The sequence below is a fragment of the Hyperolius riggenbachi genome, chromosome 8 (genome assembly GCF_040937935.1).
Source record: "Hyperolius riggenbachi isolate aHypRig1 chromosome 8, aHypRig1.pri, whole genome shotgun sequence".
Classification (NCBI taxonomy): domain Eukaryota; kingdom Metazoa; phylum Chordata; class Amphibia; order Anura; family Hyperoliidae; genus Hyperolius; species Hyperolius riggenbachi.
Window position 1 is genome coordinate 260,291,893 of NC_090653.1, and position 25,687 is coordinate 260,317,579.

Genomic DNA, 25,687 nt, shown 5'->3' on the forward strand with positions numbered 1-25,687 from the left:
GGGCGGTCCCCTCGCCGTGCAGAGAGCCGGAAGTAGAGGAAGCTTTGCTGGCAGCTGCTTGCAGGTGAGTCACGTGTGTGTAGTGTGTGTATTATGTGCACATGTATGTACTATGTAGTGTGACTGCAGTGATCTGTGATGTGCTTGGGATACAGACCCTCCTCACAGCTCTGTCTACACTCTCCACCAGCAACATTATCACTTACTTATATTTATGTACAAGGCCCATTCAGGCAGCAGGGATATGGTGATAGTCATTCTAAAGGCTGCCCATGCTCAGCATACCTGCGAGTGAATGTTCTGCTGCACTGATCTTTAATATTATCATGTATATATATATATAGCACTGTCATCCTCTGCAGCACTTTACAGAGTACATAGTCATGTCACTGACTGTCCCCAGGGAAGCTAACAATCTAATCCTGTTATAGCCGAATGTCCTATTGTATCATTATTATGTATATAGCACTGGCATCTTCTGCAGCACTTTACAGAGTACATAGTCATGTCACTGTCCTCAGAGGAGCTCACAATCTAATCCTATTATAGTCTAATGTCCTATTGTATTATTATTATTATGTATTTATATAACACTAACATCTTTTGCAGCACTTTACAGTGTACTAAAGGTGGCCATACACTTATAGATTTGCAGCAGATTTGACCATCAGATTTCTGTCACATGCCTGTCAAGTTGAATCTGACAGGCATCTATCTGATGTGTGCCACACACTAGGAACCGATTTCCAATAGATTCCGAAATCTATTGGAAATCTATTGAAAATCGATCTAAATGCATTATTGGACCATTAATCCCAATCTACACGATATGATTCTTTGTGCGATTCGATTGTGATTCTATTTACGTTTCAAATAAATCCGACATGTTCTGGATTCGATTAAATTTGATTTGTCATTGCAAAACAATGGCAAATCAAATTGAATCGAATCCAGATCGGATATGTCGGATTTAATCGGATCGTAAATACAATTGTAATCGAATTGCACAAAGAATCGTATTGTGTAGATGGGGCTTTAGATCCAATGTATACACCATGGCCATACACTTATAGATTTGCAGCAGATTCAACCATCAGATAGATTTCTGGCAGATGCCTGTCAAGTCCAATCTGAGAGGAATCTATCTGATGTGTGCCACACACTAGGAACATATTTCCAATAGATTTCAGAATGACATCTATTGTAAATCTATTGAAAATTGATCTAAACTCATTACTGCACCATTAGATCCAATGCAACTCTATGGGCCATCGATCTGCTGCCAGCAGCAGATCAACCTAGATTTTCCATCCTGTCAGATCAAATCCATCGAAATGAAATGGGGAATTTGATAGAATCGATTTTTGATCGATCGATGGCTGAAATCGACCAGTGTATGAGCCCCTTATGGGCCATCGATCTGCTGCCAGATCGATGACTGAAATCGATCAGTGTATGGGCACCTATAGTTATGTCACTGATGTCCTCAGAGGAGCTCACAATCTCTACCGATAATCCCTACCATAGCTATGGTCTCAAATCCCTATCATAGTCTGTGGCTCAATTTCAATAAAACTTATTCCACCTCCTAGAACCCCCACTATCGTGTGCTGGGCTGTCATACTCATAGCATTAACCTCCCTGGCGGTCGATTAAAAACCGCCAGGGGGCAGCGCAGCCGTTTTTTGTAATTTTTTTTTTAAATCATGTACCGAGCCTAGGCCTCGCTACATGATAGCCGCTGTGCAGCGACATCCCCCTACCCTCTTCGGTCGCCTCCGGCAATCTCCGATCAGGAAATCCCGTTCAAAGAACGGGATTTCCTGGAGGGCTTCCCCCGTCGCCATGGCGATGGGGCGGGATGACGTCACCGACGTCATCGGGAGTCCCGATCCACCCCTCAGCGCTGCCTGGCGCTGATAGGCCAGGCTGCGCAAGGGGTGGGGGGATGTGCGCGGCGAATCGGCGCGGGGCGGCTATTGGTGTGCTCACGCAGCTAGCAAAGTGCAAATCGGCCCAGCAGGGCCTGAGAAAACCTCCTGCGCGGCTTACCCCGGGGTTACCGCCAGGAAGGTTAATACACATTACTCTGGTATACCCTGGTGGTGTGTATATATTTCCTCCTCTGTACAGCGCTTATTTCCTGCAGTCTCACTCGCACAATTGTCCTCCATCTTGAAATGCCATCCTGATAGTGTGCGTGCGCCTTTCATTTGCATGAACGCAAAATTCTTAAAGGGAACCTGTACTGAGTAAAATTATTTAAAATAAACGCATGAGGTAACCTCAAATGAACACTACATAGTTACCTAGCTATCAGTTCCTCTCAGAAGCTCACCATTTTTTTCTGACAATGATCCCTTCCAGTTCTGACAATATTTTGTCAGAACTGAAATATATCAGTTGCTGTCAGTTATAGCTGAGAGGACAACTGATGTGCCAAGTAATGTCTATGTTTCCCTATTGCTCAAGTGGGCGATGTTACAGTTTAACTGTGTGCTGACCAGGAAGCTGTTATGGGGTAATGGCCATTTTCAAAATGGAGGACGGATAATTCCCTTGATCACAGTGAACAAACAGGACGCGAGAAAGAGATTGAGGATTAGGCTACACGGGAGGCAAGTATGACGTGTATATGTTTAATTTGACTTTTAATTTTCAGTTCAGGTTTTCTATAAGCCTCATACACACGCCTGACTTAAAGAGGAACTCCAGTGCATCATTTTTACAATAATTATGTATAAATGATTTAGTCAGTGTTTGCCCATTGTAAAATCTTTTAAATCCCTGATTTACATTTTGACATTTATTACATGGTGACATTTTTACTGTTGGCAGGTGATGTAGCTGCTGCATGTTTTTTTGGCAGTTGGAAACAGCTGTAAACAGCTATTTCCCACAATGCAGCAAGGTTCCCAGACAGGAAACTGCCAAGAGTACTTACTTTTCTTGTGGGAGGGGTTTCACCACAGTATCAGCCATACAGCGCCTCCTGATGGTCTGTTTGTGAAAAGGAATAGATTTACATAGTTACATAGTTATTTTGGCTGAAAAAAGACATACGTCCATCGAGTTCAACCAGTACAAAGTACAACTCCAGCCCGTCCCCCACATACCCCTGTTGATCCAGAGGAAGGCGAAAAAAACCCCACCAGGCATGGTCCAATTAGCCCCAAATGGGAAAAATTCCTTCCTGACTCCAGATGGCAATCAGATAAAATCCCTGGATCAACATCATTAGGCATAACCTAGTAATTGTAGCCATGGATGTCTTTCAACGCAAGGAAAGCATCTAAGCCCCCTTTAAATGCAGGTATAGAGTTTGCCATAACGACTTCCTGTGGCAATGCATTCCACATCTTAACCACTCTTACTGTAAAGAACCCTTTCCTAAATAAATGGCTAAAACGTTTTTCCTCCATGCGCAGCTCATGTCCTCTAGTCCTTTGAGAAGGCCTAGGGACAAAAAGCTCATCCGCCAAGCTATTATATTGCCCTCTAATGTATTTATACATGTTGATTAGATCTCCTCTAAGGCGTCTTTTCTCTAGACTAAATAAACCCAGTTTATCTAACCTTTCTTGGTAAGCGAGACCTTCCATCCCACGTATCAATTTTGTAGCTCGTCTCTGCACCTGCTCTAAAACTGCAATATCTTTTTTGTAATGTGGTGCCCAGAACTGAATTCCATATTCAGTTCTCATGTAAAAGGGGGTATCAGCTACTGATTGGGATAAAGTTTAATTCTTGATCGGAGTTTCTCTTTAAGGCAGCCAATAACGACCACCACAGCTGACAATCAGGCGTGTGTACGGCAGCTGGCGACTTCCGACCTACGAGCGATCTGCCGGGCTGATCTACACAACCCCAGAGACGCCAATCCCTCCGCCTGCCATGTGATGTCCCTCCTCCCCCCACCCCCACTCCTGATAATACACAGTGGGCCGTCGGGGCTGCAGGCTCTGGGTGTTGTTTTCTGACTTTTAACACTGTCTACAGCACCACTGTTATGTATCTTGTCAATACTGTGGGTTAAAGTGTTTTTTTTTTATGTTTCTGGTTTTATTGAGTAAGATTTTATTCCTGCTTCTACTTTTTCAATTATTCTGAGCCTGGTATGTGCCAAACACAATTCCAGGTATGACCCAGTCGTGCTTGGCGAATAAACGATTTCTGATTCAGTAATGTGATCCTTCAGGGTTGATTTGGCCCACCAGCTTCTCTGTTTTTCACGTAATATGATCTGAATGACCTGATTGAAAATAAAGTTGTTCTTTACATATTTTACCATTAATCAGCTTTAGAAATTCAACTTAAAGTGTGGAGAAATGGTGCTGCGTTTGAATACTTAAAGTGAACCTGAAGCCTAATTAAAATGGAAAACTAATACTCACCTAAGGATGGGGGAGGCTCTGGGTCCTATAGAGCAGTGATGGCTAACCTTGGCACTCCAACTGTGGTGGAACTACAAGTCCCATGAGGCATTGCAATACTCTGATAGCTCTAAGCATTACTCGGGGAGGCAGAGGCATGATGGGATTTGTAGTTTTGTCACAGCTGGAGTGCCAAGGTTAGCCATCTCTGCTATAGAGCATTCCCATTCCTCTCACGGTTCCCGCGTTGCAGCGTTGGCTCCCCTGTTAGCAGTCTCCAATCGATGGGTCCTTCGTCCAAATTCCCCACCACAGTAGGCTTCGGGAGCCTGGGTGCTCATGGAGACGAGCGGATCTGTAGTGCGCATGCGCGAGTGCGCTCTCTTGTGCACTTGCGCATGTGCAGTACAGACCCCGCCCGTCTTTGGGAGCACTCAGGCTCCCGAAGACTTCAGAAGCCTCCTGCGGCAGGAGATTTGAACGAGGAACCAATCGGTTGGAGACAGCGAACAAGGGGACTTTAAGGCTCCCTGCACACTGCATGCGATTCTGATTCCGCTTTTTAATCGTTTTTTACATCTGGTTCCGATTTTTAATCTTTACTGCATGCTGCGTGCAGTGTTCTCCCCAGAATTTTTTTGCAGCTGGGTGGCATGAAATAGTAGCCGGGTGGCATGAAAAAGTAGCCGGGTGGGGCGAAAGGAGAAAATGCAGGGCCGGGGCTTCTATGAGCAATTATGCTTACAGCATAGGAGGAGGTGAGCCGATGACAGCCGGGTGGTCAGCGAAACTAGCCGGGTGGAGCACTAGGCTAAAAGAGCCTGGGGAGAACACTGGCGTTTTTTGATCCCTTTTTCTGTTGAATGTATTCAGGGAAAATCGGAAAATGGATTTTCAGTGCGCAGGGAGCCTAAGAGGAACGGGAAGGATCTATAGGACCCAGAGCCTTCCCCCTCCTTAGGTAAGTATGTTTTATATTAATTAGGCTTCAGGTTTGCTTCTAGTGATAATATTGTGCTATTTTAGGAGAGGTGATGTCCGCAGACAGACATGGCGGTGAGCAGCAAGGCCCAGACGTTGCAGGTGACAGACACAGAGTACAGCGCGGACGCCGTGGAGTGGTGCCCCCTGGATGACTGCGGCACGATCCTGGCATGTGGCACCTATCAGCTGAAGAAGCCAGACAGTGATGTAAGTCCTTCATAGAGATGGGTCGTGAGATAACGTAAGAATGTCGGCTTATGCGGAGATTCAATTCAGATTGTCCACAGCTTGGAATTGGGCCAACCCAAACTTAAATCGGCAGCAAGTTCATTTCATTGGCCCATTTCCTACCTGAGTATTGATCCCTGAAAGAGGTAGTGAATAAAGTTTCAGCAGCGGGACAGGTCCTCTTCAGTGTACAAGTGCCATACAGCCAATCACCATGGAGCAGCCGTCAACCTTACATGACATGCAGGGACTACAGCTGAATGATGATTGGCTGTGGGGAGCCGTACTGAAGAGGACCTGTCCCACCGCTGGAAGAAGGTACTGTATAACTCTCCGCTTCCTCATTGCAGTTTGCAGTATGTACAGGAGTGGCCCCCTGTGATGGAAGTAGGCCAAATATGGGGGAAGGGGGGGGGGGGGTCTGACAGATCTCTGCAGGGGGGCCCTTCACAATGCAGTGATGCCCTTGCTTTTAAAGTTCTAAATAATCATTTTATCAGGGGTTCCCCAGTGTCTCAACAGCTACCTGGCCCAAAGCATCTGACACCAGTAATAAATGGCTCCTGAATTTACTACCAATTTCAGCTGACTGTATAGGAATCTGCTCGAAGTTTCGATCAATGTAAGATTCATTCCTTGTTTCTGAACATTTGGCTTCGATCCAATAAATGTTTGGAGTGGTCAAAATGCATATAGATTTTAGATCGATATTCCGCTACAACTCTTAACAGTGATTATTTGAGTGTATTCAAAACAGCTCTGCGGGGAGTGCATATGTACTACTCTGTAACTTAAAGGACACCCAAGGTGAAAATAAACTAATGAAATAAACAATTGTATCTGTCCTCCTTCTCCTAAAAATGACTTTTTAAGATATTCCACAGTTTTATTTCATATTTTAATCTACTTTTTACATTTTTCCCTCCCCCCCCCCCCCTCAATGACACATTCATTGAAGTATGCCAGAGCTAAAATCTATGAACTTTTGACCCTTTTTATCTGTTTCCTGCTCTCAGAAGCCATTTTCTTCTAGGAAAGTTTTTTTTTTTTTTTTTTTTTAATAGTTGTAATTTCTTATCAGAAATTAGTCTGACTCAGTCCTGACTCAGACAGGAACTGCCACTTACATACCTGATGTTTAACTCTTTCAGGCAGAGAAAGAAAAAAATGAACACAGCATAGTTATTTGTGTGCTTGGCACTGTACATACCCATGTCTATCTCATCATGTCATATGTCACCTCAGGTATCCTTTAAAGGGTACCTGATACAAATTATATAAAAGTTTTATACATACCTAGGGCTTCCTCCAGCCCTCTCCACACTAATCGCTTCCACGCTTCATCCGCATCCTCGTTCTCTCGCTAGAAGCCCCGTAAGTTTGGCCAGTTGGGGCGCATTGCGCATGCATGGCCTGGCCACATGCGCAGCACTACTGCACAGGCGCAGAATGCTCATAGCCGCGGGAGTGAGACCGGGGAGCGCGCGCAGCCGCACTACGCATGCGCCACCTGACCCTGACTGGCCAAACTTATGTGGCTTCTACCGGGAGAACGAGGAGGTGGTGGAAGATAGCGTGGGAGCGATCTGTGTGGAGGGGGCTGGAGGAAGCCCCAGGTATGTATTAAACTTTTATATCATTCGTCTCAGATACCCTTTAATCTGTAGTCACCAACCCCAAATTTACCATATCATATTAATTCATTCCATGAGCAAAGGGGACTGCATAAATTTGCATACAAAATTTGCATAAACCTGCATCAACGCATATTTATTTGCATCTCATTGAGTATTCCTACTCGTGACACAACGGTACTATTCCATTAGCCGGGCGCAACCACTAGATGGCTATAAAACTCCAGAGTTGGAACAGTGCTGGGGGAGCTCCGGGCGCAACTGAGCTAAGTAATGTAGAATGTAATCTCCCTCTGCCTGCAAAATCCCAACGGCGATAATTACTATTCCCCTTTCCAGGCCGCCATGGATAGTAGGGAAAGATGTAACTCAGCTGCCAGCGATCTCTGGCGACTGGCGAGGGAGATTACATTCTACATTAATTAGCTCAGTTGAGCCCGGCTAACGGAGTTTTATCACCACCTAGTGGTTGCGCCCGCCTAACGGAATAAATTTATTCTTACAGCAGAGATATATATATATTATTTATGACGACTATTATCTGAGAAATAGAACATTTTATCATATTTTCTCTTTTAAAGGGATACTGTAGGGGTGTCGGGGGAAAATGAGTTGAACTTACTCGGGGCTTCTAACGGTCCCCCGCAGACATCCTGTGCCAACGCAGCCACTCAACGATGCTCCGGCCCCGCCTCCGGTTCACTTCTGGAATTTCAGACTTTAAAGTCTGATAACCACTGCGCCTGCGTTGCCATGTCCTCAATCCCGCTGATGTCACCAGGAGCGTACTGTGCAGTCGCAGACCATACTGGGCTTGTGCTATACACTCCTAGTGACATCAGGGGGAGCGAGGACACGGCAACACAGGCGCATTGGTTTCCAGACTTTAGAGTCTGAAATTCCAGAAGTGAACCGGAGGCGGGGCCGGAGCATCGGTGAGTGGCTGCGCGGGCACAGGATGTCTGCAGGGGACCATTAGAAGCCCCGAGTAAGTTCAACTCATTTCCCCCCGACCCCCCTACAGTATTCCTTTATTAGTTTAAATTTATTTGGTGCTTTTTTTCCCAACTGGGACTCCACAGCCCTGGTTTGAATACACTTGAATGTATCCTTTATTTTCTCCTTGCCAACACCACCTCTTTCTTCTTCTCCTTCCAGAATAGCGAGGAGCCCTGCGATGACCCCCATCTGCGGCTGGGCCGCCTCTACCTCTATAACTATGACCCCCGAAAGCTGTTCTCACCAGTCTCTGAGCTCCAGAGGATAGAAACGGCTGCCATACTGGACATGAAATGGTAACGCACCTTCTGTTATCCACATATGCTTCTGGAAGGGGTAAAGAGGCGCCCAATGTAGTATAAAAGAGTTAAAAACACTCAAATCTAAAAAGTTGAGGTGGCTTACCTCATAGACGACAACTCCCTTTAAGAAGAGATATTTATTTATAAGCACAGGCAACGTGTTTCGTGGGAACTAGCCCACTTCCTCAGGCCAAATAAAGTGCCTATGCTTCTGTATGAGACTAACTTTTAGAACATGGTGTACTAACAGAATGGACAGGGTGAGATATCGAGTTTTCAAGGTTTCATGCACATCTGCCACCATCACCACTACTTACTCGAAGTTAAAGAGGAACTTTAACCACGGATTGAACTTCATCCCAATCAGTTGCTGAGACCCCCTTTCCCATGAGAAATATTTTATTTCCAATAGATCATTAGGGGGTCATTGTGGCTGATATTTTGCTGAAACCCCTCCTACACGGTCTTGACTGTTTCCTGTCTGTGAACCTCGTTGCATTGTGGGAACTAATGGCTGTGTCCAACTGCCAAGCAACCAGTATCTCCCTCTGTGCATATGTACTGTATATCTATAAAACAACCTTTTAGCCTATTGCATTAATAGGGGGTGTGGTTAGCAGTTGGTGCTGTCTAGTTTTTTTATGTCTGCCAGTAGTAAAGATGATGACATGCAGGCTGATTGTGAATCAAACAACGCAAACAAACTACATGGCGAATATCAATCATTTCATCTCTCTTCTATTTTTTTAACTTCTCACTTTGCAGTGTATTGATTTTTTTTTTTTTTCACCTTTTGCTAAAGTTACTCTTTAAAGGAAAAATGCAAGTTAAATAAAAAAACAAAATGCTACTTGCCTGGGGCTTCCTCCAGTCCCTGGCAGTCGTCTGGTGCCTTTACCGCAGCTCCACTCCTAGCCGGTGGCCTGGGGGTCCCCTCCGGAGCAGATGCCGACGGGCATCTACTGCGCCTACGCGAGAGCCACTCGCGGTCGGGCTGACATCATCTACAGTGTTCTGCCCTGGCGCAGAACGAATACGCCTGTGCAGTACACTCCAGATGACGTCAGCGCAACCCCGAGCAGCTCTCGCGCAGGCGCAGTAGAGGACCCCGGGCCACTGGCGGGAAGCGGAGCTGCTGCGAGGGCACAGGATGCCTGCCAGGGGCAGGAGGAAGCCCCGGGTAAGTAGATTTAGTGCCCACCTACAGAACTCTTTCTGATCAGCACTCTAGGAGAGTTCTTGGTCCTTGAATAGCCCCCTATACCCCTCCCCCCGCCCCAGCCTTTTTATTTTTTTTTTATTTTTTTTTACTCCATTGATCAGGTCATTCCTGGGTAGGGGGGGTTAGGAGAGGTAGATCTAACTCAAGCTCCTCATTCACTATATCTAGGTAAATATAAAGATGGAATGGAGGAAAAGGGAACCTCTGACCAGGTCTTTCATCAGCCATGCAGGTTATAGTTTGTATCAGAGGAAAAGGTTTGGGAAGTGAGGAGAAATCCCATCCAGCAGGAAGACGGGCAGCAAATAAAAAACAGAGAATCTAACTATGGTATTCCTCTTCCTCCAAAGCTATAAAAGTTTAGGCTGGAGTTTCACTTAAAAAAGGAGAGAAGTGATCAGTGATTGTGTTTTTCTCCTGTCTAGGTGTCATGTTCCTCTCGCAGATTATCCTGTGTTGGGCGTCGCTAATGCTAAGGGCACTCTGGAACTGTATAAATTAATGGGCAGCAGGGTAAGTGTTTGCCTGAGTGCTAAAAAACTGTTCTCGGGGCAAGTATTGTAGTACAGCCTTTACTAATAGACTTAATGGCATGGTGACATATCTCTGTGACAGTCAGGAGGACATTTACACTTGGGGCGGCCAGCCTGGCAGCAGAGGCGGCGCAGCTGTCATTGTACAGTAATGTGTTGTTTCTTGCAGTTGAGGCCTCTGCAATGATTGTTTTTTTCAGTAGGAAAGCTGCCGGCTGGAGCCTTTGTGCGGCATAGATGTGGGCGACGAATGCCTGGCGCTGTCGCTGGATTGGTCCACAGGAAGACGAGAAAGGCAAGTCATTAAAACACAGCTGGTAGGAAGTGGAGGCTTTGCTTAAAGGGATACTGTAGGGGGGTCAGGGGAAAATGAGTTGAACTTACCCGGGGCTTCTAACGGTCCCCCGCAGACATCCTGTGTTGGCGCAGCCACTCACCGATGCTCCGGCCCCGTCTCCGGTTCACTTCTGGAATTTCAGACTTTAAAGTCTGAAAACCACTGCGCCTGCGTTGCCGTGTCCTCGATCCCACTGATGTCATCAAGAGCGCACAGCACAGGCCCAGTATGGTCTGTGTCTGCGCAGTACACTCCTGGTGACATCAGCGGGAGCGAGGACATGGCAACGCAGGCGCAGTGGTTTTCTGACTTTAAAGTCTGAAATTCCAGAAGTGAACTGGAGGCGGGGCTGGAGCATCGGTGAGTGGCTGCGCCAACACAGGATGTCTGCTGGGGACCATTAGAAGCCCTGGGTAAGTTCAACTTATTTTCCCCCGACCCCCCCCCCCCCCCTACAGTATCCCTTTAAAGTGTACCAGAGACGATATATATATATATATATATATATATATATATATATATATATATATATATATATATATATATATATATATATATATATATATATATATATATATATATATATATATATATATATATATATATATATATATATATATATATATATATATATATATATATATAGTAAGTTTTATACATACCTGGGGCTTCACCCAGCCCCATGCGCACAGATCGCTCTCACGCCGCCGTCCTCAGCCTTAAGTATCGCCGGTACTGGGTCCCGTAACTTCGTCCAGTCGTGGCCAGTCTGTGCAAGAGAAGTGCGCCCTCTACGTATCTCTCTGGCGGCTGATGGACAGATACGTAGAGATCGCACTTCTCCTGCTCAGACTGGCTACAAATGGCTGAAGTTACGGGACCCGGTACCGGCGATACAGAAGGCTGAGGACTGCAGCGTGGGAGCGATCCGTGCGCATGGGGCTGGGGGAAGCCCCAGGTATGTATAAATCTTTTACTATATATTGTCTCTGGTTTCCTTTAAAGTATACAAGACATTTTAAATCAGGATGATACCATTTATTGGCTGACTTAGAGGAAAACAAAAAGTAAGCTTTCAGGCTAATAAGTCTTCTTCAGACTTTGTTCCTGGCCCGCCCTTGTTTTGGAACGTGGAAGTACTTGGTGTCGCTGCGTCCAACACCATCTGAGGGGAAGAGGATGTGCTAGCCGCGTGGATACGATGCGGTTTATACAAAGCGAGTCCCAGCTGTTTAATACAACGTGGCTAACGGCGGTATCCTGGGCCTAATAACACGCAAGTGTTCAGCATTTTTGACAGGTACATAGGTGGTTGCCATTGATGACCTGGAGGCGTGGCATTTGGTATATGAGGAGTCTCTGTGCACAAAGGGGGTCAAACAGTCTTGAGATAGCCCACATTGCAGGACGAAACGATCGTTGACCCTCCTATACTACTGCATGTGCTCATAAGTATACCTTTTACATGCTATCCTGATTTTAACAAGTTTGGATTTAAGTTCTGGAACTTTTAGCAAATCCAATACAACGTTTTTGCTCCTGGATTCTGTTTCTACTTGAGATTGATATACAGGAACAAAGTCTGAAGATGGATTAGTAGCCAAAAGCTTACTTTCTGTTTTCCTCTGTTAGCCAATAAATGGTATCATCCCAATTCAAAACTTCTTGCTCTTACTGATGGCTAACACAGTACAACACTCTACTGCAATCCAGCATTTTTGACAGCTCTCTCTTGGTTTTTATGGTTGTTTACTTATTTTGTTTGTCTTATCTCCACCCATTGTGACTGTTCTATGTGCCGCTCGTGCTGTGCTCTCTCCTGTGCAGTAACTGCCCTGTGAAGATTATCTGCAGTGACTCGAAGGGTCGTCTCAGTTTAGTGCATGTGGAAGAGTCTGGCCCATCCCTGGATGTCCTGAGTCAGTGGGGGGCTCATGGCTTCGAAGCCTGGATTGGTGCCTTCAACTACTGGGATACCAGCCTGGTCTACTCAGGTGTGTGCTGGAATGGATAATACCAAATATGGGTATTCCCCGGTTAACAAACAAGATAAGGATTGTAGGTTAGTTTTAGGTACCTAAATTATAAATTACAGCTAGCTTTAAACCTAATAAGTTGGCAAGGTATATTAAAGAAAATCTGTAACGAAAAAACATCCCCTGGGGGGTACTCACCCTCGGGTGGGGGAAGCCTCCGGATCCTATTGAGGCTTCTCCCGTCCTCCTCGGTCTCACGGCGGCGGCGAAAATCCTCCCGGAACAGCGGCGATGTAAATATTTACCTTTTGGCTCCAGCGCAGGTGCAGTTTCCGCTTCTTCTGGCGGAGATGAGCGGAAATAGCCGATCTCTGTCGGGCCGCTCTACTGCGCAGGTGCAAGTCGCCTGCTCAGTAGAGCTGACCCGACGGAGATCGGCTATTTCCGCTTATCTCTGTCAGAAGAGCCGAAACAGCACCCCTGCTAGAGCCTGGAAAGGTACATTTTGCACAGGCTGTCGGATTTGTCACGCCGGCTTTGAAGGGCTGCAGGGAGACCCCCGTGGGACAGAGGAGGACAGGGGGAAACCTTATTAGGATCCGGAGGCTTCCACCTCCCGAGGTGATTACCCCCAGGGGACATTTTTCTGGTTACAGTGTCCCTTTAAATCACACATAATAAAGTGTGATTTTTCTCACCCCCAGGGCCCATATTTCACATATGGTCTTGACATCCCCGCCCCCAGTGTGAAATTAGGCCAGGGCAATTTTTTTTCCTTTCCAAACCATAGGTGCAAAGGATGCTGGGGGATTGATGTCATAACTCCACCCCCCATGTCCTGCTCCCAGCCCAAAAGCACTGTGGAAAGAGATGTAATTTGATCCAGACTGGCAGAGTGCAAGGGAGAGGAGTACTAAATGCTGAGGGTGTACTTGCAGGATATCAGCATGAGGAGAAAGATGGAGGTGCTAATACAGATATAAATGTGCATCTGTTCTATCCATTACGATGTACCAGATGAAAAATGTATATGTTCATCTAACTGTACACACATGGGGGGTCGGCCTCACAATGTATTCCTACAGGCAGCAAAAAGTCTAGGACTGGCCTTGGATGTAGCGAACAGAGTGTAGAACAAGGTGGATAGGTTATCACTATCTTCACTTTATTCCTCTGCACAGGTGGAGATGACTGTTTACTGAGAGGATGGGATACTAGAGCCACACCTGATCACCCGACTTTTACCAGCAAACGGTGAGCCCAGTCAGTCTGTGGACTGATAATTATACAGCTGCTATCCCGTTACTTGTACTGAATGATATTACAGCTCCTGTGCTACTCACCGTTACCATGTAGGATGCTAGAATTCCTTATAGTGATGAGCAAAATATTATTACCCATATTTTTCGGCATATAAGACGCTCCATAATATGACACACCTATGTTAAGAGGGCAAAAACCAGGGGGGAAAGCATACTAAACCTGGACTGGTTCTTCCTGGATTGCTTTCTAGATGTTCTCCCCCAATTATTGTGTCCCCCATGTGTGTCCTTCTGTCCCCCATGTGTCCCCACTGCTCACCCTTGTGTTCCCTCTGCTCTCCTTTGTGTCCCTTCCGCTCCCTGTGTATTAGTTACAAGCAGCGATAGCATGGTTCGTCTGATCCAGCAGCAATCAAAGACAACTCCTCTCCCACAATGCTCGCCTAGTGCTGGCTTCTGCTGATTGCATCATCAACCGAAGCCAGCACTAAAGGAGCAGTGCAGGAGAGGAGAGGTTGGTGATTGCCTCTGGAGCCGATAGATCAGGTGTTGTCGCTGCTTGTAACTAATACACTGGGTGTGAAGGGCACACAAGGGGGAGGCAAAGGAGGACACAGGAGTCCCCGACATCACAGCGGATCACTGGGTGATCATAAGTCAGGGACTGCCTGTATTTGGCATATGAGACGCAGGGACTTTTTCTCCCCCTTTGTGGGGGAGAAACAGTATGTCTTACATGCCAAAAATACAGTATAATTATTTGAGCAAAATCGGGTCAATGAAAGCCAGCAACTGCTGATATATGAACTGGCAGCTGGTTAAGTTAATCAGCTAGTAGAGGCTCTGATTGGATGGATCTGGTTTCCTAGAAAATCTATCATACAGAACCTTTGGTTGGTACTGGCCACTGCTACAAGTGAGCTGTAATTGTCAGTGTGATGGTTTGACAAATTGGCTTGCATATCTCTCGTTATCAGACATTCCATGGGCGTGTGCAGCATCCAGAGTAGTCCTCTTCGGGAGAACATTCTGGCTACTGGAAGGTGAGTAATCTGGATAATAAGTCGATTTTAAATCATTTCTGAAGTAAGCTCTTTTGCTGTTGCTTTCTTTGTCTGTAGTACTCATAAAGAAACAGCAGGTGGCAGCATGGCACGTCATACTTTTAGAAACAGGCAGTGGTTGTGAGAGCAATAGACAGTATATAGTATTCAGGGGTGTAGCAATCGGGGTTGCAGAGGTTGCGACCGCATCGGGGCCCGTGTACTACATCGAGCAGTACAACACTAGCAGCTGCAGGGATGCCGTAAAAATTAGACAAGATTTCTACTGAATATTGAGCAGGGCCTCGCTTTGCCTCCAAACAGCCTCAGCTCTGCATAGCATGGATTCCATAAGATGGTGGAAACATTCCTTTCAGATCTCCTCCATGATGACAAGTTCTTCAGATTTGTTAGCTGTACATTCGTGCTATGGTTTTCTCAGCACAGGAGTGGAACAGGATGTGGTGCGACATTACCTTCTATGTAGTCTACTCCTCAATCTTTCTCCTGTCCCACGTCCCGTTTGTGATCAAGAGATTTCTCCGTCCTCCATTTTGAAAATGGCCATTACCTTATAACAGCCTTCTGGTGAGCACACTTAAACTGTAACATCGCCCACTTGAGCAATATGGAAACATGGACATTACCTGGCACATCAGTTGTCCTCTCAGCTATAACTGACAGCAACTGAGATATTTCAGTTCTGACAAAATGTTGTCAGAACTGGAAGGGATCATTGTCAGAAGAAAATGGTGAGCTTCTGAGAGGAACTGATGGCAAGGTAACTATGTAATGTTCATTTGAAGTTACCTCATATGTTTAATTTAAATAATTTTACTGAGTTCAGGTTACCTTTAACCCTTTAGCAGCCAATTTAGAGGCTTGCAAGTACTCCAGGCCAATTTATTTCAGCCAATTTATTTTTTTACTTCTTTGTTACATTTCCTTGCTTCTAATTAGTACTGCTGTAATGTGTATTTATGGCCACTTGTCACTAGGGGGCAGTGTGAGGCAATAACAGAGGACTTCTGCTTTCAGTTTCTATATTTTCTGCTAGTAGAGAGACATCAAAGCATTCCAAGAATTTACAGCATAAAGAGTTCTGCCGACTGTGGTCAAAAGCAGTGCAATTATCTCAACCGAGATGAATCTATTGAAGCTGTTAATGGTTAATATAGGAGGCTTTTCTGCAGGGCTGTGGAGTTGGAGCAATTTTGGGTGCCTGGAGTTGGAGGTTTCAATAAACTGAGGAGTCGGAGTCGGATGATTTTTTAACCAAATCCATAGCCTGTGTAAAAATTAGACTAAGGAGTCGGAGCAATTTTGGGTACCTGGAGTCGGTGCTTTCATAAACTGAGGAGTCGGATGATTTTTGTACCAACTCCACAGCCCTGCTTTTCTGCCAACCACAATTATAAAAATTGGTTGTCAGAGGTACCGTAGCTTTTCCCTCAGCTCAAACCAATCTGGCCATTCTCCTCTGACCTCTCTCCACATGGTGTTTTTGTGCACAGAATTGTTGCTCGCTAGATATTTTTTTCAGCACCGTTCTGAGTAAATTCTGAGAATTCCAGATCACCAGCTATAGCAATAGTCAGCCATTTCAGAATCAGTTTATTTTCGCCAAGTAAGTTTGCACCTACAAGGAATTTGTCTTGGCAGTTGCTTAAAGAGGAACTGTAACGACAAAACGGCCCCTGGGGGGTACTCACCTCGGGTGGGGGAAGCCTCAGGATCCTAATGAGGCTTCCCACGCCGTCCTGCGTCCCTCGGGGGTCTCGCTGTAGCCCTCCGTACAGCGGTGACGCAATATTTACCTTCCTGGCTCCTGCGCAGGCGCTCTGATGGCTGTCGGCGCCGAACTACACGGAAATACCCGATCGCCGTCGGGTCTGCTCTACAAAGTTTCCGGCGCCTGCGCAGTAGAGCGGACCCGACGGAGATCGGGTATTTCTGTCTATTTCCGTGCCGAAAGTCGCCACAGCGCCCCCGCTGGAGCCAGCAAAGGTAAATATTGAACTGACAGTCGGCACAGTCGCCGGCTGTTCGGAGGGCTGCGGCGAGACCCCCGTGGGACAGAGGACGGCGTGGGAAGCCTCATTAGGATCCCGAGGCTTCCCCCACCCGAGGTGAGTACCCCCCAGGGGAGGTTTTTCATGTTACAGAGTCTCTTTAACACAAACAAAAACAATACAAGAACAGACAGTGTGTATATTACAAGTCAAGGACATTATGCAAGTATAGTGGCAGTAAGCAATGTGAGAATTGTTCATTTACAGTTCTGTGCTGATTACTTTCAAGTCCTAGCAGCTCTAGAGGGGTTCTGCATTTAGTATGGCTACCGCTTGAGGAAAAAAGCTGTTCCTGTGTCTGGAGGTTTTGGTAGTGATTGACCAGAATCCTGAAGGCATGCGCTGGAAGATGGAGTGAGCTGGGTGAGAAGGGTCAGAGGAAATTTTGGTTGGGATATAAGCATAAAATGAAACCCCTGACCTGTATCTGCATGGTTTTCTGCATGGCAATGTCCCCACATGATTGGTTGATTAGATAAGTGGATGAAGTAGCAGATATACGGATGTTCTTAGTAAAGGGCTCCAGTGAATGTATATATGAACATTATATCACCCCTGTGTAATAACTGTATTCTATGTCTTTGAACGTCAGCTATGATGAGCATGTTCTCATCTGGGACTTGCGGCAGATGAGGCAGCCTCTGTCCGATACTCACGTTCAGGGTGGGGTGTGGAGGCTGAAGTGGCACCCAACGGATAGCGCCCTCCTACTGGCGGCCTGCATGCATAGCGGCTTCCACATCCTAGACTCTGCTTCTGGTAAGCGCACAATAAGAAGTAATTCCCTTTGTAGGAGATATCATTTTTGGGGATCTGACCTGCTGCTTCTGTTGGAAAATCCAGTAGTGGAATTTGCGGATGGGACTTTAAAAATTGGTTGATTAGAAAAATCAAGAGAAAAAAAATGAATAACGTTTGGTATGTACTAAATAGTTATAATTTTTTCTGGTTGTATACAATTTCACAATCCATCCCACACCATACAATTCTTGATAAAATTGGTCTGAATATTCCAACATGTACAATCTCAAAAAATAAAAGTTTTCAATTTTTCAGAACATTTATGGAATTGGTTTAAAAATTGGATCTTTTAATTGTATGTTGTGTGGCCACTAATGATACAATCTTTTCCATCCAATCTTACCAAATCTCTGTAGTATAAGGGTAAATTGAGTGACTATATTGAATGGAAAATTCAGGCAGTTCCCTTATATTAGATAAAAATGGTAAGATTGGATGAAAAAGGTTGGATCATTAGTGGCCACCATACGTTTCACAGTGGGACTTGCATTGCGTTCCCTGTTGCAGCAGGAAAGCAATGGAACAGGAAAGTCGCATCACGCGTTGTCACTAAAGACCACACACCATACAATTTTTTTAAACATCTTTTCAATTCAAGAATTGCAATCAATTTTTCTGACTGATTGTTAAATTTTCCCCAATTATGAAAAAAATGATTGGAAACTCTTAAAAAATTGCTTGGGTCTGTACATCAAGCAATCTGCTCACCTGTATCGCACTACAAGTTACATAGTTACATAGTTATTTTGGTTGAAAAAAGACATACGTCCATCGAGTTCAACCAGTATAAAGTACAACACCAGCCTACTCCCTCACATATCCCTGTTGATCCAGAGGAAGGTGAAAAAACCCTTACAAGGCATGGTCCAATTAGCCCCAAAAGGGAAAAATTCCTTCCTGACTCAAGATGGCAATCAGATAAAATCCCTGGACCAACATCATTAGGCATAACCTAGTAATTGTAGCCATGGATGTCTTCCAACGCAAGGAAAGCATCTAAGCCCCCTTTAAATGCAGGTATAGAGTTTGCCATAACGACTTCCTGTGGCAATGCATTCCACATCTTAATCACTGTTACTGTAAAGAACCCTTTCCTAAATAAATGGCTAAAACGTTTTTCCTCCATGCGCAGATCATGTCCTCTAGTCCTTTGAGAAGGCCTAGGGACAAAAAGCTCATCCGCCAAGCTATTATATTGCCCTCTGATGTATTTATACATACAAGTACTTCTTCGGAGATGGGGAGATAACAGCGCGGGGGTCCCCATATATGTCCGCCTGAACCGCCGTGTAATGAGTGTGGCTGCACCCATTGCGCCGACCAGCCGTGCGTGGTGACGCACGTACTGGTCAGCGCATAGCCGCGTATATGATAATAAACTAATGTTGGCTGGGTCCGGGGCATAAAAATAGACAAATAAATAAAGTTGGGAAAAAAAAGAATATTTGAATGCAACAATCTCCGACGAAGCACCTGTAGTGCGATACGCGTGAGCAGGTGCAGCAGCCGGTGCGCGGTGTGTGACTTGGCTGGTTCCTGGGTGAGTGAACATTGGGATCCACTTTTCAATTGTAGTTTTTTATTGCACACCCCTTCATTCCAGTTGTACTGCAGCACTTACTGGTCTGTTTCTAGAGAAGGTATTTTCATAGCATATTAGCATTTAGGGCTGGTGCACACTACAAGAGCTTTTCTCTCACAATAGTTTTTATTGAAAATTTTTTCAGCATACCCGTTATGTAAGTATCTAATGGCATAGTGTGCAATATGTGCAAACAAATAACAAATAAACAATATATAAAAAAGTTTTTCCCACATTAACATATAAATTTTCACTATAAAAATAAACTCAGTCGTATAACTAGCTTATTATTAAGTTAAATGTCACTTTGAAATAAAGTTGCAGCTTTTAATCATGGTGTAGAATAAAAAGAAACACTTAATAATACTGTGTGGATTGTAAATCCGCTTAAATCTGCATTAAATCTGCATAAAGGTACAGAATCCGCATCCAGATGCGTAAATTCAATGCTACCATGCTGAATTCCGCGTTAGAATTTAAAAAGCTTCAAAATCGCGCAAAAACGCACAAAAAACCGCTCAAAAAACGCGCAAACTCACAAAAACGCGCAAACACGCCGAAAGCGCGCGAAAAACGCGCCAACGTGTAGGACGCACGGAAGACGCCAATTGGTGCGAAAACGCGCTATAAACGCGTTCAACGCACCCAGGCGTGTGATCTATCTATAAATGTGGAAAAGCACCAATATTCACATAAAAATGATGGGAAATTTCACTAAGATATAAAAACTATGATAACAAGTAACAAATAAACAATATATAAAAAAGTTTCCCACATTAACATATAAATTTTCATTATAAAAATAAAACTCAGTCATATAACTCGCTTATTAATAAGTTAAATGTAACTTGAGATGGTGTAGAATAAAAAGGAAACACTCAATAGTACTGTATAGATTGTAAATCCGCTTAAATCTGCATATAATCCGCATAAAGGTACAGAATCCGCATCCCGATGCGTAAATGCAATGCTACCATGCGGAATTCCGCGTTAGAATTTAAGAGCCTCAAAATCGTGCAAAATGCGCAAAAACGCGTAAACGCGCAGAGACGCGCAGAAAACGTGCGAAAAACGCCAATAGGTGCGAAAACGTGCTAGAAACGCGTTCAACGCACCCAGGCGTGTGACCTATCTATAAATGTGGGAAAGCACCAATATTCACATAAAAATTATGGGAAATTTCACTAAGATATAGAAACTATGAAAATTACAAAATTATAACAAATTATTAAAATGCTGTGTATAGAAAGTTTAAACCATCTTCAACTTGATATGATATGAATTGTGCTTACTTACTTACTAGAAATAAATCTGTGTCAAATAATATTGACACAATTGCAACCTCTGGAGTAAATTCTTGATAATGAGTATTTGAAGTTTAAAGTGTACATTCCTAAGATATATTGAGAGAGTATGGAATTAAATTAATGAGAAATAAGGATCCTCTCAACCTGGAAAATGGGGGAGTTAACCCCCTACTGAGATTCCAGGGAGTGGAGCCTGCGAATCTTAGCCCACAGTCTCCAGAATAAACGCTTGACTGAGGATAACTATAATAAGATGCATTAAATTAACTCCAGATAAGAGGTAAGCACAATTTCAGAATAAATGTCTGAAAAAATTAGCAGATTGTAGATTAATGATATTGTACTAAACTAAACTAAACAAAACAAAACTAAACAACTAACTAAACTAATAACTAAACTACTATGCTTTCCATACTATCCAAATTAGTGTTGAATGGTGTAAGTTCAACTTTACCTTTAGGCTAGATTCACAGTGGGACGTTGCGTTTTGATGCCACATTAAAGTCGCACCGCAAGCTTACAACGCAACGCGCCCAAAAAGTGGCAACGCAGCGTTACCGTCGCATACAGCAGATACAGTAAAAAATACAGGCAATGAAAAGTATGCTTCCAAGTCATTACTGAGCATGTGCAAACAGTCCAACGCAGCTAATAACGTGTATAACGCACTGCATGCAGTACTTTTACTTAACGTGCAGCGTTAGACACCAACGCAACGTGTGCACTGTGAACAGGGCATTGATTTTTCATTGCAGTGAGTTATTCTGCGTTAAATGCTGTTTTAACGCGCAACTTTAACGTCCCACTGTGAACTTAGCCTCAGTGAGGTCCAATAGGTCATGTGCATAAGAAGAGCTTCTCTCCAGGGGGGGGGGGGGGGGGGGGAATCGCCAGCAAACCTGAATTTGTATCTGTTGTCTCCAATGCAAGGGGTAGAGGAAGTAATAACTGTAGTAAAAGTAATAGAGGTGAAAAAAGGTAATGAGAGGTAATAAAAGGTGATAGAAGGTAATAGAAGGACCATGGGGAAGAAGAGACAGAAGGAGGGAGGACACCTCAGAATTCCAGAACCCTCGATGCCGTGTACACAGTAGGCCAGAGATCAACCTTCCTCATGAAAGACTGTAAGTTCCCGCATCTGATAGACCAAGCCTTCTCTGCCAACAAGTTAGACTCTACTTTCCTAAGAATCTCTTCTAATCTCGGTATATGAGGTGTTTTCCAGTGTAATGCCAGTTGATTCTTGGTTACAATAAAAATATGGTCAGCAATCAGTCTCTCTTGAGGGGGAAGGTCCCTAGTTCCCAAATGAAGGAGTGCCATACCAGGTGGTATCGTCTGGAGTGACATTGGCAGCTGTCTCAGAAAACCTCCAACATCATCCCAGAGTTTTCTAATTTTGGGACATTCCCATAATATATGTTCTATAGTACCCGCCATGTTACACCCCCTCCAACAAAGTGGGGAACATTTTGAATCAAAATGTGATATTTTTTCTGGGGTCATATACCACTGCCAAATGCACTTAAATAAGCCCTCATGATGACCGATACAATGAGTAGACTTTCTAAAGGACTGGACAGTCATCTCCCATTCCTCTTCATCAATGTCACGTTGTAAATAAGTTTGCCATTTAGACAATTGCCATTGGGGATGTTTTCCTTTCAGATCAAGTAGAATATTATAAAAGGTGGATGTGCCCCTCAGGCCTACTCCCTCCGACTGCACTAACTTCTTAATTTTAGGCAATAATGCAATTGGGCTATATGAGTACTTGTTTAGAAATCGGTTAATTTTGTCATATATCCATTTATCAGTGGATGGGATGCCATATGTGGTCACTAGTGAGTCAAAGGATTTAAGGCCAGAGCTCTCCAACAAATCTGTCACAGATGTTATCCCACAATCAATCCAGTGGTCTAAGGAAATGTTTCTGATGGTAGTGTGGAAAGCTTCAAGAGGGGTTGTCAGAGGTATAGCCAGGGGGTCTTCTCTAGAAAGCTTAACCACCTCCTTCCAAATTCTAAGGGTATTAGCTGTAATTGGATTCTTAATATTTGGTTGGATCTTCCAGGTTAGTCTTGACTGCAGACATAGTTTATAAGGGCTATACGGCAATTGTGCCTCTTCCGTCAGATACCATTGCCTGCTTGTATCCTCCGTCCAGACCGATCTGGACTGATCCAAGATTGTAGCCATATAATAGAGTTCCAAATTGGGGGCTCCTAGGCCTAACTTAGAAATTTGTGTTGTGAGGATTTTGTTAGAGAATCTGGCCTTTTTGTTGTTAAGAATATATTTATTCAGAAGTCTCTGTAGGGTAGTAAAAAATATTTGAGGGACTCTTATAGGCAGATTTCTGAACAAGTATAAAAGTTGGGGTAAAATCATCATTTTAAAGGCAGCAATTCTGCCTGACCAAGAGAATTCTACTTTTGCTAATGAATCTAATTTATCTTTAAATTTGGTTTACAAGAGCTTTTCTAAGCGCTTTTGATTTTAAAAGCTCTTGTTAATGTTATCCTATGTATGGCCTGGTGCACACCAAAACCCGCTAGCAGATCCGCAAAATGCTAGCAGATTTTGAAACGCTTTTTCTTCTTTTTCTGTAGCGTTTCAGCTAGCATTTTGCGGTTTACTGAAGCGTTTTTGGTGTAGTAGATTTCATGTATTGTTACAGTAAAGCTGTTACTGAACAGCTACTGTAACAAAAACGCCTGCAAAACCGCTCTGAAGTGCCGTTTTTCAGAGCGGTTTGCGTTTTTCCTATACTTAACATTGAGGCTGAAACGCCTCCGCAATCCAAAATCTGCAGCAGCCCGGGAGTATGCGTATCTGCAAAACGCCTCCCGCTCTGGTGTGCACCAGAAATACATTACCCTAGCGGATCCGCACCCGCAAGCGGATCGCAAACCGCAGCGGAAACGCTCCGGTGTGCACTAGGCCTTTGTGTTCTCACTGGAGGGATGTGATTTTGTAAAAATCCCCCATAGGATTGCATTAGCAAGAGCTTTTCAAATCTCTGCCGTTTAAAAAAAAAAAAAGACTTCTTGTAGTGTGAATCAGCTCTTTAGGGCTTTTTACACTAAGGGCGTTTTGCTTCTTTTTTTAAGCGCTGGTGATTTTCAGAATCGCCCTAAAAGTGCTTGTGCAATGATTCCCTATGAGAGTGTTCACATCTTTTTCCGATCCGCTCAGCAAAGCGCTGCCTGTACCATTTTTGGCGTGATTTCCCTATAAGGGAAGGTGTAGGGAAATTGCAAAGCATCTGAAAAAGCACTTATTATGGCGATTTTTCCCCAGCGCTTTTAAGAATAAATAGATTGTATTTATTATTTTCCGGGTCAAAGAGTTTACTTCTTGACTTGCGCCAAACAAATCGGTCTGCAAAAGCGCTTAGAAAATCGCTTGTATAAAAAATCGAAACGCGCAGGTAAGAGAGGAAAAAAAAAAATCACTCACCAAATTGAAAATCGCTGGCATCAGTGATTTAGATTTTAGATGTGAACAAAGCCTTAATGGTCGATTTGCCATCAGATTCGACCAACAGACAGATCCCTTTCTGATCGAATCTGATCAGAGAGGGATCGTATGGCTGCCTTTACTGCAAACAGATTGTGAATCGATTTCAGCTATACATTACCTGCTCCGCCGGCGCGTGTCCCCCGGTCTCCGCTGTCTTCTCCTCCGCCATGGGCTCCGAGCCCGGCTCATCTCGGATCCACTTTAAAAAAGAAATGTTTTTCTTAAAAGGTTATTATGCTGTTGCTTATCTTTTAGCGCAAAGAGGAAGTTCTAAGTTCATGTTCGCTTTAATTAGGTCTAGTCTTACCACCTTTTATTCCTCCTCAGATGGCTGCCCCATCATTTCCTCTTATGTCCTCCACAACTCCTTGGCCTATGGTGCTGATTGGTCTAGACTTTCTCCCCCAAGCACCGCGCAGTGCAATCCTGAGCCATCTTCCCAGCACAGGAAGGAGGCGGATGCCGGAGGTTCAGACTCAGCAGCACCCCGACTGGACCAGGCCGTACAAAACCTGAAGATCTTCTACGAGTCGCCCACCGCCAGCTTTGACGTGGTTCTGGAGGATGAGCATGGCGGGTATGTGCCTGAAACAGAACCCGTCATGGACTTGGACAAAGCTGCAGCAAAGAGTGCAACACCAGCCAAATACGGGGCCGCAAACACCAGCGTGGTGGCCACCTGCTCCTTCTATGACCACGTCATGCACGTCTGGAGGTGGCAGTGGCAGAGGATACAGGCTGGAGAGTGACGCCCCCACTGTTCATCATGTGTTCACCAGCCTGTCATACATACCTAGCATACCTATGCTGAGGTTGGCCTTTCTGATTTTTAAAGGACAACTGACCTGAGGGGGATATGGAGGCTGCCATATTTATTTCCTTTTTTATAGAACCAGTTGCCTGGCTTCCTCCTAATCTTTCTGGCATCAGCAGTGTCTGAATCACACACCTGAAACAAGCAAGTCAAACAGCTGATCCGCATGCTTGTCCTGGGTCTATGGTTAAAAGTATTAGAGGCAGAGGATCAGCAGAATAGCCAGGCAATGTGTATTGTTTAAAAGGAAAGAAATATGGTAGCCTCCATTTACCTCTTGCCACGATGGCTACAAATTAAGAGGATATTGCACACCAATGGTAAAATATAGAGCAATGGACATTGTGCTATTATATCTACTGTACATGTTACGGCCAGAATCTGAAGTCTGGCCACTTCGGGTTCTGGCCAGTCAAAACCAGAAGTGGCCGTGCAACTGCGGCCAATGCCAGAAATGAATCAAATCCTGGCGGCTCTGGCTCCTCCCCTGCCCACCTCCTATTGGCTTCTGTCAGCCGGGGATACGCATGCCCCCAGAGTCGTTCCTCGCGGCAGGGAAGCAGGGATTTGTGCTGTTTGTTCCTGCAGAGCGAGTGCTGGTAGAAGCAATGTCTGCAGCGTTCCCACTCTGCTTCCCTGCTGCGACAAACGACTCTGGATGGGAATGCGCATGTCCCTGGCTGACAGAAGCCA

At 44.6% G+C, this 25,687-nt stretch overlaps 1 protein-coding gene across 1 annotated transcript; it reads left to right on the forward strand.

Annotated features, from left to right (window-relative positions):
- Nucleotides 1-25,687, forward strand: DPH7 (diphthamide biosynthesis 7). Its single transcript, XM_068249869.1, has 10 exons — nt 1-64; nt 5,400-5,564; nt 8,378-8,514; nt 10,168-10,255; nt 10,479-10,570; nt 12,440-12,606; nt 13,770-13,842; nt 14,828-14,893; nt 17,558-17,724; nt 24,508-25,687. The coding sequence occupies exons 2-10, from the start codon at nt 5,424-5,426 to the stop codon at nt 24,927-24,929; spliced, it is 1,353 nt and encodes a 450-aa protein (XP_068105970.1). The 5' UTR covers nt 1-64; nt 5,400-5,423; the 3' UTR covers nt 24,930-25,687.

Excerpts from the sequence above, each read along its gene's own strand:
- DPH7 (XM_068249869.1), top strand. The coding sequence starts at position 5,424 with ATGGCGGTGAGCAGCAAGGCCCAGACGTTGCAGGTGACAGACACAGAG. Across the intron at positions 10,256-10,478 it reads ATAAATTAATGGGCAGCAGG|GAAAGCTGCCGGCTGGAGCC; the intron begins GTAAGTGTTTGC and ends TTTTTTCAGTAG. Across the intron at positions 13,843-14,827 it reads CCGACTTTTACCAGCAAACG|ACATTCCATGGGCGTGTGCA; the intron begins GTGAGCCCAGTC and ends TCTCGTTATCAG.